This window comes from Balaenoptera musculus, chromosome 16 (assembly GCF_009873245.2).
Source record: "Balaenoptera musculus isolate JJ_BM4_2016_0621 chromosome 16, mBalMus1.pri.v3, whole genome shotgun sequence".
NCBI classification, from domain to species: Eukaryota; Metazoa; Chordata; class Mammalia; order Artiodactyla; family Balaenopteridae; genus Balaenoptera; species Balaenoptera musculus.
The window spans coordinates 65,106,533-65,122,095 of NC_045800.1; the positions used below are offsets into that span (position 1 = coordinate 65,106,533).

A 15,563-nucleotide genomic window follows, 5' to 3' on the forward strand; every position below is an offset into this window, starting at 1 on the left:
TTGCTGGATCATACATAGCTCTATTTTTAATTTCTTGAGGAACCTCCAAACAGTTTTTCATAGTGGCTACATCAATTTACAATCCTACCACAGTGCACATGGGTCCCCTTTCCTCCACATCTTCACCAACACTTCTTATTTCTTGTCTTCTTGATAATAGTCAATCTAATAGGTGTGAGGTGATAGCTCATTGTGGTTCTGATTTGCTCAAATATACATGTTAACTGTGATTTATAAAACCAAATGAAACACTATAATTAAACTAGATATTTGGACATATCACATATTGTACTCCAACCAAAAATGTATAATCTGAATCTTAGTGTAAAGAAACAGCAAACACCAATTGGAAAAATCTATGAAATAACTGGCCTATATATTTTCAAAAATATCTGTGATGAAAGGCTGAGGAACTGTTCCAGATTAAAGATGACTAAAGAGATGTGACAACTACTGTGGAGAACAGTATGGAGGTTCCTTAAAAAACTAAATACAGAAACTACCATATGATCCTGCAATCCCACTCCTGGGCATATATCCAGAGAAAACCATAATTCGAAATGATACATGCACCTCAGCGTTCACTGCAGCACTACTTACAATAGCCAGGACCTGGAAGCAACCTAAACGTCCATCAACAGAGGAATGGATAAAAAAGATGTGGTACATATATACAACGCAGTATTACTCAGACATAAAAGAACGAAATAATGCCATTTGCAGCAACACCAGTGGACCTAGAGATCGTCGTACTGAGTGCAGTAAGTCAGGCAAAGATAAATATCATGATATGGCTTAGATGTGGAATGTGGAATCTAAGAAAATGGTACAAATGAACTTATTTACAAAACAGAAATAGCGTTACAGATGTAGAAAATAAACTTACAGTTACTGGGGGGCAAGGAGGCGGAGGGATAAATTGGGAGATTGGGATTGACATATACACACTACTACATATAAATAGATTAACTAATAAGGACCTACTGTATAGCACAGGGAACTCTTAATACTCTGTAATGCCCTATATGGGAAAAAAAATCTAAAAAAGAGTGGATACATGTGTAACTGACTCACTTTGCTCTACAGCAGAAACTAACACAACATTGTATATCAACTATATTCCAATAAAAATTTAAAAAAGAGAGATGTGACAACTAAATGCAACCTTGAACTGGATACTCTGGTACTAGAGAAATTGCTATAAAGGACATTATGGGGACAGTTACTAAATATGAATTATAGATGAAAGAATTGTATAACAGTTACATTTCCTGTTCTATGATAATATAAGAAAATACTCTTATTTTTAGGAAAAACACTGAAGTATTAGGGGGTAAAGGAACCTAATGTATGCAATCTTCTCTCAAATGGTTCAGAAAGAAAAAATGTGACTACAAATGAGGCAAATACTAAAAATTGGTAAATTTAGAAGGGCATATGGTAGTTCTTTGTTCTGTTCTTGAATTTTCTAAAGTTTAACATGATTTTAAAATAAAATTTTAAAAAGCTATGTAATTAAACACGCACACCTAAACTTACTGTCCTTCTGTGGTTCGGATCTTTCCAGTTTGACCAAAATGACATTAGCAGCTGATAAACAGTGCCTGGCCTCCATAAAGCATTGCTGTTGAGGAAATAAACAAGAAATAAATTATCACAAAACCTTATTTGCAATAGACACTTCCATTAAAGTCTTAAAATCAGGTAGAAACCACTACTAAGGAGACCCTATATAGTAACTAAACAAGAAGGTATATAAGATATATTTTAGTATTATCTGGTTAAAAAAAAAATCCCTTAAAGATTAAAATAACAATACCCCTAAATTCTTAATAATCCAAACTGGCTAAAAACAACTGCTGATTGACTACTGAAGGAGAGCTAACTTTTAATCAGCATACAAGAATGGCTATCATCCTAGACTCAAAGTACCACCTCACGGTCCTTTTAGGTGCAGGCTAAATAGCCAAAGTTCCACGCATGATCAATTTTTAGACCATTTACATTCTGTCAGAGGACTTGAAGATTTAATCTTTCTTAGGCTTAGAGATCCCTTTTACATCCTACCATTCAAAGGCAAACAAGATAAATTTTGATAGAGATATCTGTCTTCTAAAATCTTTGGAATTTACAATATAATGAGGCTTCCCACCAAGTTTTGAAGTCAGCAGATTTCCACAGATAAACTCTATGGAACTGCTTTACAAACACAGTAAAAGACTTCATAATTCAAACTGGGGCATGGTAAACTTCTCAAACACTTTGAGAACATCTCCTTGTTACTTAACGCTTTACATTTGTCACGTAAGTCACAGGACTACTCAGCAGAATTACCAAGTCCACTTTTAGTTGAAGCCACCCTCATTAAGTATGTCTACTTCATATTAGTAACACTGATTTTTGCTAAGAGGATTTTAATGGTTGACTATGACTTTAAAATCTCAGCATTAAATGTATCTTCCCATTATGGCAAATTCAGAAGCATCTTGAGAACAGCTGGGTACCATTTGTAGTATTAGCCCAGCAGTATCTATAAGATCAAAATGTTGGTGTTAAACCTCAAAACCAAAAGAAAGTACATAAAGAAGTTTTAATTGTTGCTCTATAATCCCTTACTCATCATTATCACTTCAGCTTTGTCCAGACTGGCTATCTGAAAGCAACCACTGTTAGAAAACAGTGAGTGCCCTGTGCCCTCTAGGTGGCTGGTAAATGTGGGACTTCACCTGCAAGGTAGGGACTCACTAAGTAGCAAAACCTCATGGAACCAGATGAAGATGATAGTGATATAAATGACAATTGCATGTTTAAAAACATGGAATCAAATCTCTTTTTGCAGTATAAACTTACCTAGTTATAACAAAACTTGTAAAACATTTTGGTAAAAAAAATAAAAGCACAGAGTGGGGAGGTACTCATGAAATTACTGCATGCTCAGCATAAGCAGTGCTTAACAACTTAAAATTTGTAATTACACTTTAATATCTAGATACTTAGTACTGTTGAATCCATGGAGTTTTAAATGTTAATTAAAATTACAGCAAATATGTATTTTAAAGTTGCTAAAACAAAACAAAGGGCCTCTGGAAGCTATTTAAAAAAAAAAAAAAACCATAAAACGTGCCACAAGCAGAAGCACCAGGTAACACTTTTGATGATGATCACAATAAATGGATTCATGAGATGTAGATTTAACTTAATGCTCTGATATATGCAATAGCGTTACTTACACCGCTTGATCTTAGACCAAAGTCCTAGAAGCGATGCTGCAGTCACCACAGCCCTTCTCTCCTGCTAATAGCTTTTCTGAATGAATTCTGTGGGACAATACTTTTAAACATAGGGCGCATTTATAGAACCAGCACTAACAAAAAAACTTAGAAAGGATAAAGGCCCAGTTAAGGATACAGCAGCAGGTAAACAGAGATCTAAGAAGAACTCTGATAAGCAAGATTACTAAAAGTTCAGAGAGGCTTGTGAATTAATTAGAAATACAAATAAAAGTAATTTTCTATCACTGAGATACCTTATTGAGATTAATAGAAAATCTGGCTGGGAAAGGTGGCTTTAAAGTGTGTTTAGCATTAAAAATTCTCTTAAGGGCTAAAAAATTTAAAAGGTCAATTAAGAATATACCAACATGATTCTGAATAATTCTGAAAGCAACTAAGAAGCTCAAATTGTCCCTGTGTAATACTCCAGAAAAATATAACAACCTGGAACTCTGAAACTGAGCAGAGATATTCCCAACACAGAAAAGTACTATAAAGGAGTTAATTCTAAAGAATAACTGAAATGCAATTCACATGCTTTTATCAAGCCCACATTTAACAGTCAACTTCCTCAGACAAATTCTCAGTTACCAGATTACCACTGCATAAAGATAGTTAAGCCTACAAGATAAAATCTGCAATTTAAAGTACATCTCACTAAAATAGAGATAGCCTGTCTGCATCAAAAAAGAATTGGTCTTAGGCAACGTAGGACATGATAAAATTATTTTAAGATTCAAAAGGATTACTGCAACAAAAAGCTACAAACTACTACACTGGCAAACTGCGCTGCATTTTTCTATCCAGTTTACATTATAAAATACAAGCTACCTGTTTTTAAAAGATGACATTTTCAAGGTACTTTTGGTTCTATTTTTATACACACTATTGGTAACTCTGTTAGATAACTACTTTGAGAAGCTTACCTTATTGATGTAAAATTGTGACAAGGTAGCAGCATTAATAGCCCACTCCATAGGATGGTAGGCATTGTGCTCAAGCTGGCGTTTTAGGGTACTATGGCAATAATGGGCAGCCTTCTCAAACATTTTCATATGCTGGTAGACTTGAGCCAGGTAATATAGGTTATGAGTATAAACCTTCTCAAATCTATGAAGGAAAAACATTTGTGTAACGGTTTACAATTATAAGGAAATTTCAAATATATTTATCTTGATCCTCCACCAACCCCTTCAGTTGGGTATGACTATTGTATCTATTTGACAGATAAGGAAACAGCCCCAGATTTGAACAGGGTAACTATCTAGGAAGTGGCAAATGAAGGTTTTAATCCATGTCAGAATCCACATTCTATAACCTTTGAGTGCCTTGAAAGAGAAAAGCACTGTGCTTTTTTTGAGGCAAATCATCTCAAATACACTATTGGAAAATACCTGTGAGGGCTGATTTCTACAACCTACTCACCTTTTTGATCTCTCGTGTTCAGCAAGTTCTCTTCTTCAGGAAGAAAAAGGCTCAGTAGGATAAGAGGAGGACTCCCAATCTGTAATTAAAGAAAAACAAAACTCTAAAATTTGAACTGTAAACACAAAGCCGCCCGCCTCTGGAGAACAGGGGAAATCAAATTAAAAAATTTTTTAATTTTTACTTCATTTTTTACTAGTTCACTTTCATATTATCCAGAAAGTAATTTCTTACCATAAAATCTAAGAGTCAAACAAATAAAAGGAGACTGCCCTACAAGGTCACACCTGACAAAATTTTAACTGCTGTTGCAGGTGACTTCAAATACACTAAAAAAAAAGTCTACCACTTTGCTTTAAGAGATGTATAATTCTTTAAGTATTTTAAGTCTTAATTTTGTCTGGTAAAGAAAAGCTCTTTTGAAAACCTACATAAGCATGACAAAAACCAAAAATGTATACATCCTCAGAGCAAATTGTTCTAAACTGACCACTTGAGTACACTGGCAAACTGGGCTGCATTTTTCTATCCAGTTTACGTCATAAAATACAAGCTACTTGTTTTTAAAAGATGACACTTTCAGGATGACATTTGAAAAATCAAATCAAAGTTTTAATATTCTAATATTCTCAAGGGAACAAGAAAAGATTATATACAGATTTATACCCTTTCAATACAGGGACATTGAAACCAGTGATTCCATTGTTTATTGCCTTGGGCAAGTCACCCCATCTCTTGTGCTTATGTTTCCTCATGTATAAAATAAGGATGGGACTTCCCTGGTGGCACAGTGGTTAAGAATCTGCCTGCCGGGACTTCCCCGGTGGTCCAGCAGTAAAGAATCCGCCTTCCAATGCAGGGGACACGGGTTCGATCCCTGGCCCAGGAAGATAGCACATGCCGCGGAGCAACTAAGCCTGTGCGCCACAACTACAGAGTGTGTGCTCTAGAGCCCGTGAGCCACAACTACCTGAAACCCGCACGCCTAGAGCCCATGCTCCGCAACAAGAGAAGCCACCGCAATGAGAAGCCCACACACAGGAACGAAGAGTAGCCCCTGCTCGCCGCAAGTTAAGATGTGTAAATCACATATATCTCATCTGAGGTCTTCCAAAAAAAGCAGAACTACTTAACCACTGCCCTCATTCTACTTCTGTGAGGATGGGCTCCTCAACTTTTAAACTGATTCACTAAACTCCAAATAGCAGCCATGGTTTCCATTAAAAAAAAAAAAAGTTATCTTACATTCTGGATGCAAACATTAAAACCATCACAACTTTGGGGGACTTCCCTGGTGGTCCAGTGAGTAAGACTCCGAGCTCCCAATGCAGGGGACCCTGGGTTTGATCCCTGGTCAGGGAACTACATCCCGCATGCATGGTGCAACTAAAAGTCCACATGCTGCACTAATAAGTCCGCATGCTGCAGTGAAGATTCCACCTGCTGCAACTAAGACCCAGCACAGACAAAAAAAAAAAACAACACTACAACTTGGGTCCCTAGAATTCACAAAAAGTAAAAATGACTAAGCCAGGAAGCAAGGCACAAGGCAAACACAATAGATAAACTATTCTTCAAAGACCTCCTTAAGAAGTTTGAGTGCTGTTTTGTATGCTTAGCCCTATCTTGATGAGGGGAATCAATGTATTTTTTATGTACATACTTCGCTGTTATGACCATCACACTTCATACTGTAACACAGTCAAAATAGTCTCCTCTCTTAACTAAAATATAGGTATAATTAAGTACAAAGAGTTTTGCTATGTGTTTTATGTTTCCATAATAATACCAGGTTTTTTTGTTTTTTTTTGGCTGCATTGGGTCTTTGTTGCTGCACGCGGGCTTTCTCTAGTTGTGGTCAGCGGGGGCTACTCTGCGTTGCAGTGTGCGAGCTTCTCATTGCGGTGGCTTCTCTTGTTGCGGTGCACGGGCTCTAGGCGCGCAGGCTAAAGTAGTTGCAGCACACGGGCTCAGCAGTTGTGGCTCGTGGGCTCTAAAGCGCAGGCTCAGTAGTTGTGGCTCGTGGGCTCTAGAGTGCAGGCTCGGTAGTTGTGGCACACGGGCCTCGTTGCTCCGCAGCATGTGGGATCTTCCCGGACCAGGGATTGAACCCGTGTCCCCCGCATTGGCAGGCAGATTCTTAAGCACTGCACCACCAGGGAAGTCCCTTTATACAAGTTTTTAATGAAATATTATAGGTGTTTGGTATCTTCACATTTTAAACTAACAACAATTTCAGATTAAGAGTGTGAGCCTAAAGTCACGAAAGGCAACTAACATCTCAGTCTGGCCTTTGTGGTGTGTTCTGCTCCTCTTAGCACTTTAGGAGGAAAGTTAAAACGCAAGGTAGAAGATCCATGACTTTTAAAATTCTCCAATTTGGGGATATCGTCCTTAGAAAAAAAGTATTAAGGGCTATAAACAACATATTCTAAATGTACATTCTAACCCAATCAAAAAATGGGCAGGAGACCTAAACAGATATTTCTCCAAAGAAAGAAATACAAATGGCCAACAGTACATGAAAAGATGCTCAACATCACTAATTATTAGAGAAATGCAAATCAAATTACAATGAGGTATCACCTCACACTGGGTAGAATGGCCACCATCAAAAAAAATCTACAAACAACAAATGCTGGAGAGGGTATGGAGAAAAGGAAACTCTCCTACACTGTTGGTGGGAATGTAAATTGGTACAGCCACTATGGAGGACAGTATGGAGATTCCTTAAAAAACTAAAAATAGAGCTACCATATGATCCAGCAATCCCATTCCTGGGCATATATCTGGAGAAAACCATAATTCAAAAGGATACATGCACCCCAGTGTTCACTGCAGCACTATTTACAATAGCCAAGACATGGAAGCAACCTAAATGTCCATCGACAGATGAATGGATAAAGAAGATGTGGTACATATATACAATGGAATACTTACTCAGCCATAAAAAAGAATGAAATAATGTCACTGCAGCAACATGGATGCAACTAGAGATTATCATACTAAGTGAAGTAAGTCAGAAAGAGAAAGACAAATACCATATGATACCACTTACATGTGGAATCTAAAACATGGCACAAATTAACCTATCTACAAAACAGAAACAGACTCATAGACATAGAGAACAGACTTGTGGTTGCCAAGGCGGGGTGGGGAGGGAGAGGGATGGACTGGAAGTTTGGGATTGGTAGATGCAAACTATTACATTTAGAATGGATAAACAACAAGGTCCTAATGTATATAGCACAGGGAACTACATTCATATCCTGTGATAAACCATAATGAAAAAATATTTAAAAAAAGAATGTATATATGTGTATAACTGAGTCACTTTGCTGTACAGCAGATTGGCACAACTGTAAATTAACTATACTTCAATAAGAGAAAGGAAGGGAGGGAGGGGGAGGAGAAGGAAGAAGGAAGGAAGGAAGGGAGGGAGGGAGGGAGGGAAAAGAAAAGAAAAAGGAAAGGAAAGAAAAAGAAAAATAAATAGATAACCAACAAGGACCTACTGTATAGCACAGGGAACTCTGCTCAACATTCTGTAATAACCTAAATGGGAAAAGAATTTGAAAAGAATAGATACTTGCATTTGCATAACTGAATCACTTTGCTGTACACCTGAAACTAATACAAACATTGTTAATCAATGATACTCCAGTATAAAATAAAAATTAGGGACTTCCCTAGTGGTCAGTGCTTAAGACTCTGTGCTCCCAATGCAGGGGCCCGGGTTCAGTCCCTGGTCAGGGAACTAGATCCTGCAATGCTGCAACTAAAGATCCCACATGCCGCAACTAAGACCCGGCACAGCCAAATAAATAAATAAAATGTAAAAAAATATATATTTGCTTAATAAATAAATAAAATTAAAAAAAACAATGGTACATCTATAAAATTTCTTGTGGGTTGTAATTAACATGTTGATTGCTCCAATCTTTTTCCTCCAGGGGAAGCTTTGTCATGGCATCAGGACCATATTTTATTCATATTTGATTCCCTTGCATTATGCCTTAGTACCTGGCACAAAGTAAAAACAATAAATGTCTAGTGAATTAAAACTGACAAAGCAAACGGAACCGCTTAGTCTATGCACTCTGCTTACAGCACATTTCTTTTATCTGCCATCATTATTTTGGTACAGATATGGAGTCCTCGCTACACTACACAGTTCTTAAAGGAGCACTTCACACTTGTGTTTTAGACTAAGTCCAACTACTAAGGGATGGCCAGTAGGATATAGTGGTTAAAAGGTGTGTGGTATGGAGTCAGACCATGTAACAATAGGTTGTAATCCCGCTTCGCCACTTACTGGTGTGTGGACTTGGGCAAGTCATGTAATCTCTTGTGCATCTGTTTCCTCATCTATAAAATAATAAAAATATCTACCTCTTAAGTTGTCGTGAGAATTAAATGAGTTAAAATTTGTAAATCACCTATAACAGTGTCCGCAAGTGCTACTATAAATGTTTGTTAAATAAAGTATCAATCAGTGGGAATACATCAGACATTTAAAAAAAAACTTCTGCACAGCAAGGAAACCATCAACAAAATGAAAAAGCAACCTATCAAACGGAAGAAAAATATGTGCAAATCATATATCCAATAAGGGGTTAATATCCAAAATATATAAAGAACTCATTCAACTCAATAGCCAAAAAAAAATCTGATTAAAACATGGGCAGAAGATCTGAATTTTTCCAAGGAGACATACAGATGGCCAACAGACACATGAAAGCATGCTCAACATCACTAATCATCAGGGAAAATGCAAATCAAAACCACAATGAAATATTATCTCAATACCTGTTAGAATGGCTATTATTAAAAACACAAGAAATAACAAGTGTTGACAAGGATGTGGAGAAAAGAGAACCCTGCTGCACTGTTGGTTGGAATGCAAATTGGTGCCACCACTACAGAAAACAACTGGAGGTTCCTCAAAAAAATTAAAAATAGAACTACCATGTGATTCAGCAATTCCGCTTCTGTTTATTTATCCAAGGGAAACAAAAACACTAACTTGAAAAGTTATCTGCACCCCATGTTCACTGCAACATTTACAACAGCCAAACATGGAACAATTTAGTGTCTATCAATGGATGAATGGATAAAGAAAATGTGTATACACACACCACACATGGAGTATCATTCAGCCATTAAAGAAAAGAAGAAGGAAATCTTGCCATTTGCAACATGGATAGACCTTGAGGATGTTATGCAAAGTAAAACAAGTCAGACAAGGAAAGACAAATACTACCAGTGATCTCACGTGTGGGATCTTAAACCAACCAACCAACCTCATAGATACATAGAACAGATTAGATTTGTGGTTGCTAGAAGCAAAAGGTTGGGGAGTGGTCAGAAAGGGCAAATGAAGGCAGTCAAAAGATACAAACTTCCAGTTATAAAATAAATAAGGCCTGGGGATATAATGTATACCATGGTGACTATAGTTAATAATTCTGTATGATCCGGCAATCCACTCCTGGGCATATATCCAGAGAAAACCATAACTGGAAAAGATACATGCACCCCAGTGTTCACTGCAGCACTATGTACAATAGCCAGGACATGGAACCAACCTAAATGTCCATAGACAGATGAATGGATAAAGATGTGGTACATATATACAATGGAATATTAGCCATAAAAAGGAGTGAAATAATGCCATTTGCATCAACATCAATGGACCTAGAGATTGTCATACTGAGTGAAGTAAGTCAGACAGAGAAAGACAAATATTATATGATATTGTTTATACGTGGAATCTAAGAAAAGGGTACAAGGACTTCTCTGGTGGTCCAGTGGTTAAGACTCTACCGTTTCCACTGCAGTGGGCACGGGTTCAATCCCTGGTCAAGGAACTAAGGTCCTGCACGCCGTGGGGCACAGCCAAAAAAAAAAAAAAAAAAAAAGGTACAAATGTACTTATCTACAAAACAGAAATAGAGTTGCAGGTATAAAAAACAAACTTATGGTTACTAGGGGGGAAGTGGGGGGAAGGGATAAATTGGAAGATTGGGATTGACATATACACACTACTATATATAAAACAGATAACGAATAAGGACCTACTGTACAACACAGGGAACTCTACTCAATACTCTGCAATGGCCTTTATGGGAAAAGAATCTAAAAAAGAGTGGATATATGCCTATGTATAACTGATTCACTTTGCTGTACACCTGAAGCTAACACAGCATTGTAAATCAACTATACTCCAATAAAAATTTTTTTTTAAATTCTGTATTGTATATCTGAAAGTTGCTAAGAGAGTGGCTTTTAAAAGTTCTCACAAGAAAAAATTGTAAATATGTGTTGTGATGAATATTAACAAGACTTACTGTGGTGATCATTTCATAATATATACATATATTTAATCATTATGTTGTACACCTTTAATATAATGTCATATGCCAATTATAACTCAATTTTAAAAGATTTAACATAAAAGAGCAAACAAATTAGCAAGAAAACACAAACTTGAGTAAATAAATGTAAAAAAGCATGAACACTTTCAAAAGAGAAAATACAAACAGAAAATAATATTTTAAAATTAATCTCTTTAATCAAAGAAATTTGAGCTAAAATGAGACCATTTTGCCTATATTAGCAAAGATTTTGTTTTAAAGCTATATAAGGAAAAGTTGTGAAGGAGATGAGAATTCTCATACATCAATGGAGTAAGGATACATTGGTAGTCTTTTTGGAAAGCAATTTTATAACGTGTGCCAAATGCTTTTAAAATGGTCATCTTCCAAATACTGTATGGTATCACTTGTACGTGGAATCTTAAAAAAAAAAAAAAAAATGGTGAACTCCCAGAAACAGAGAGTAGAACAGTGGTTGCCAGGGGCTAAGGTGATGGGGGAAATGGGGATATGTTTGGCAAAGGGTACAAACTTCCAGTTATAAGATTAATAAGTTCTGGGGATCTAACTGTACACCATGTTAACTACAGTTAATACTACTGTATTGTAGGGACTTCACTGGTGGTCCAGTGGTAAAGAATCTGCCTTCCAATGCAGGGGACACAGGTTTGATCCCTGGTCAGAGAACTAAGATCCCACATGCCGCAGGACAACTAAGCCCACACGCCACAACTACTGAGCTTGAGCGCCTCAACTAGAGAGCCTGTATGCCACAAACTACAGAGCCCCCATGCCACAACTACAGAGCCCACACGCCCTGGAGCCCACATGCCACAACTAGAGAAGAGAAAACCCGCACGCCACAACTAGAGAGAAGCTCGCATGCTGCAATGAAAAATCCCGCATGTCTCAACAAAGATCCTGGGTGCCGCAACTAAGATCCGATGCAGCCAAAAATAAATAAATAAATAATAAATCTTAAAAAAAACCCCACTGTACTGTGTACTCGAAAGTTGCTAAGATAGTAAATCTTAAATTTTCTCACCACAAAAACAAAAACCAAAAAAAAGGTAATTATGTGAGGTGATGGAGGTGTTAACTAACCCTATTATGGTAATCATTTGCAATGTATCTGTGAATCAAATCATCACACTGTACATATTAAACGTACACAGTATTATATACATCAAGTATATCTCAAATCTGAAAATAAATGAATGAATGTTTAAAATCCCTCTGGCTTATAAGATTGTGTCTCTTTACCACCCCCCCACCCAAAACCTACTAATAAATAACTCTACACAACTACAGAATACATTTTCTTTTTTATTATTCTATATTTGAGCAATTTTATGGAGAAAAAGAATCCCTTTAATACAGTAACTATTTAACTATAATATTACCTTGGAAGGTAGCATGGTAGAGTAGAAAGAACCAAAGTTTGGGGTCAGACAAACCATATTTAAATTCTGATTGTGTCACATAGTATATGCTAACCTCACTGAATCACAAACTCCTTACCTATAAATGGGAATAACAGTACCTCTTTCATAGTATTGTTGTGAGAATAAAATGTAGCCTGCTTAAGCACTCAATAAATACTAGTTTTTATTAGTTACATCTTCTAAAACTAAAATGTTAGTTTTATATCATCTAGTTCATCTTTGCAGGGCCTTACCAGGAAAAATGTTAATATAGTTGTAATCAAGGTGTACATGTTATACACATTTTCCATGTATTGATGATCTAAATATTTATCATTTTAATGGTTATATCACATTCCCCTGCAAAGAGAGTATCGTAATTTATTTAACCATTCTGCAATTATTGGATAGCGTATTTTTAGTGACTGCATTAACTACTTTATTATCTGATCCCCGTAACACTTCTGTATTGTTGAGACAGGAGGGGTATCCCCATCTTACAAATGAGGAATAGGTGGCACAGAAAGTTTGAATTCTCCCAAGTCAGTTCGTTACAACCAAAGTCAAACTAGAAATCCCAGGTTTCCTATCTTCAAATTCAGTGATTCTCCACTCTGTTTAGATCTCTCCTTTATCTAGAACCACATTTTGTATCTATCGATTTTTTAAAATGACATTCTAACTTCTGCCACCATTAGGTCAATAATTTATGAAATATTTAAAATATTTTTATTCAGAATTATTAATTATTGACTGATACCAAACAAGTAGAAAACCATATAAGCAATTAAACTTCTCCAACTAAACACTATCTTACATATTTTTAAACTGAAACCCTCCATTAAATTCATTCAAGCATTCACACAGTATTAACACTGTTCTTTTTTTGGTTGATCTGGATGAACAAGGCAGAATATCATTCGTTATCAAGAAATAGATACTGTTCTAGATGCTGCAGTGAATATAATAGTAAAAATATCCTTGTCGTCCTGGAGCTTATATTTCCAGTACTGAAGATGGGTGATAAATAAATCATTAAAATGAATATGTTAGTGATAAGTGCAAAGCAAAAACAGCAGGGAAGGGGGATAGGATAGGAAGTGCTGGGGAGGGGTGGTTTACAGTGTCAGATGAGTGGCCAACGAGTCCTCACTAGATGGGAGATGTCTGAGTCAAGATCTGAAAGAAATGAGGGAGTGACCCAGGTAGATATCTAGGGGAAGAGTGGCATTAGCAGAGGAAACAGAGAAGGGCAAAGGCCCTGAGTTGGGAGCTTGTCTGCTATGTTTTAGAGCAACAAGATGGCCAGTATAGCTAGAACAGAACGAGACAGGGGAGAATAGTAGATGAAATTAGAGAAGTAATGGTAGCCAGATCAGATAATGAACTTGCCAAACTTGCCGGTCTTCAAGGGTCTTTGGAGTCTACTGAGTAAGATGGGAAAAATCATTGAAAATTTTGAGGAAAGGAGTGATGTGGTGTGATTTACCTTTGAACTGAAGGGGGTATGAGAGCAGGAAGACCAACCAGGAGACTACAGCAAGAGATGATGGTGACAGCAGTGGTCTGATTCTAGACAGAATTCAAAAGTAAAGCCAACAGAACTTGCTGACGTATTAGATAGAGAGTGTGAGGAGAAGAGGTGTCTCCAAGGTTTTAGGCCTCAACAACTGAAGAAAGAAGCTGGTGTTTATAGCAAGCAAGGTAGGGAGGAGAAGGTTATCAGAAACTCAATGTTAGTAGTTTTAGAGATACCTACCCCATAAAAAGTACAAGTGCCAAATCAGCAGTTGGACAGACAAGTCTGGAATTAGAGAGGTACAGACTGGGGATATAATTTGGGAGTCATCAGCACAGAGATGGTATTTAGAACAAGGGAATGAATGTAGATGGAAAGAGGAGACATCCAAACACTTAACTCTGGGTACCCCACTGTTCAGAGGTTGGGGATATAAGGAGGATGCAACAAGGACTGAAAAGAAGGAAAAATAAACAAGCAGAAGCTAAATTTAAAAAGTACGTCAAGGAAGAGAGACTAATCAACTGAGCCAGAGGCTAGATTGATCAACTATGCCAAATGCTACCGATAGGTCAAATAAGATGAGGACTAAGAATTTACCACTAAATCTGGCAAAATATAAATCACTGGTGAACTTGATAAGACATTGATTCTTAACCCTGAGCTTGAAAAACCTCAAAATATCTGGTTATTTAAAGAAGTGCTTGGGACTTCCCTGGTGGCGCAGTGGTTAAGAATCTGCCTGCCAATGCAGGAGACACAGGTTCGAGCCCTGGTCTGGGAAGATCCCACATGCCGCGGAGCAACTAAGCCCGTGCGCCACAACTACTGAGCCTGCGCTCTAGAGCCCGTGAGCCACAACTACTGAAGCCTGTGTGCCACAACCACTGAAGCCTGCGTGCTTAGAGCCCATGCTCCACAACAAGGGAAGCCACTGCAATGAGAAGCCCGCGCACTGCAACAAAGAGTAGCCCCCGCTCGTCGCAACTAGAGAAAGCCCACATGCAGCAACGAAGACCCAAAGCGCCAAAAAATATATATATAAAAAAAAAAATTTAAAAAAAAAAAGAAAGAAGTGCTACACATAGCCTCAAAACAAAATCAACTAAATCCATTTTAATTTTAGAAGACTGCCAAGTTTTTTTTTAATAGACTTCATTTTTTAGAGCAGTGTTAGGTTCACAGCAGAGCTGAGTGGAAGGTACAGATATTTCCTATCTACCTCCTTGCCCCCAAACATGTATAGCCTCCTCCAGATTGCCAAGTGGTAGGTAAAATTTACTAAGGAAACGAACGGTAACACAGTGGTGTTACAAAATTCACCTTTGTAGGATGGTGACCCTCTAAAGTAAAAGTTTTCAATCTAGGCTCTCCAGAGCCCTAGAAGTTCTACAGCATCTCTTTTGTACTGTACCACAATGGGGAGGGAAGAAGGTTATCTGTAGTGGATTGGGCTCAGGGTTCTTCTGACCTGTTTAACCAGAGTAGCTCAATCAGTTTTTACATACTGTATTTCAAAAGGGTTTTACAGTTAAAAAAAAAAAAG

The 15,563-nt window shown here is 37.2% G+C and overlaps 1 protein-coding gene across 1 annotated transcript in view; it reads right to left on the bottom strand.

The window, feature by feature from the left end:
• Positions 1 to 15,563, bottom strand: part of LOC118882857 (kinesin family binding protein) — a 36,652-nt gene that overhangs the window by 12,910 nt on the left and 8,179 nt on the right. Inside the window, 4 exon segments of the mRNA XM_036829216.1 lie at positions 1,540 to 1,624; positions 4,199 to 4,382; positions 4,698 to 4,725; positions 4,728 to 4,776. Of these exon segments, the coding sequence (XP_036685111.1) occupies positions 1,540 to 1,624; positions 4,199 to 4,382; positions 4,698 to 4,725; positions 4,728 to 4,776 (346 nt within the window).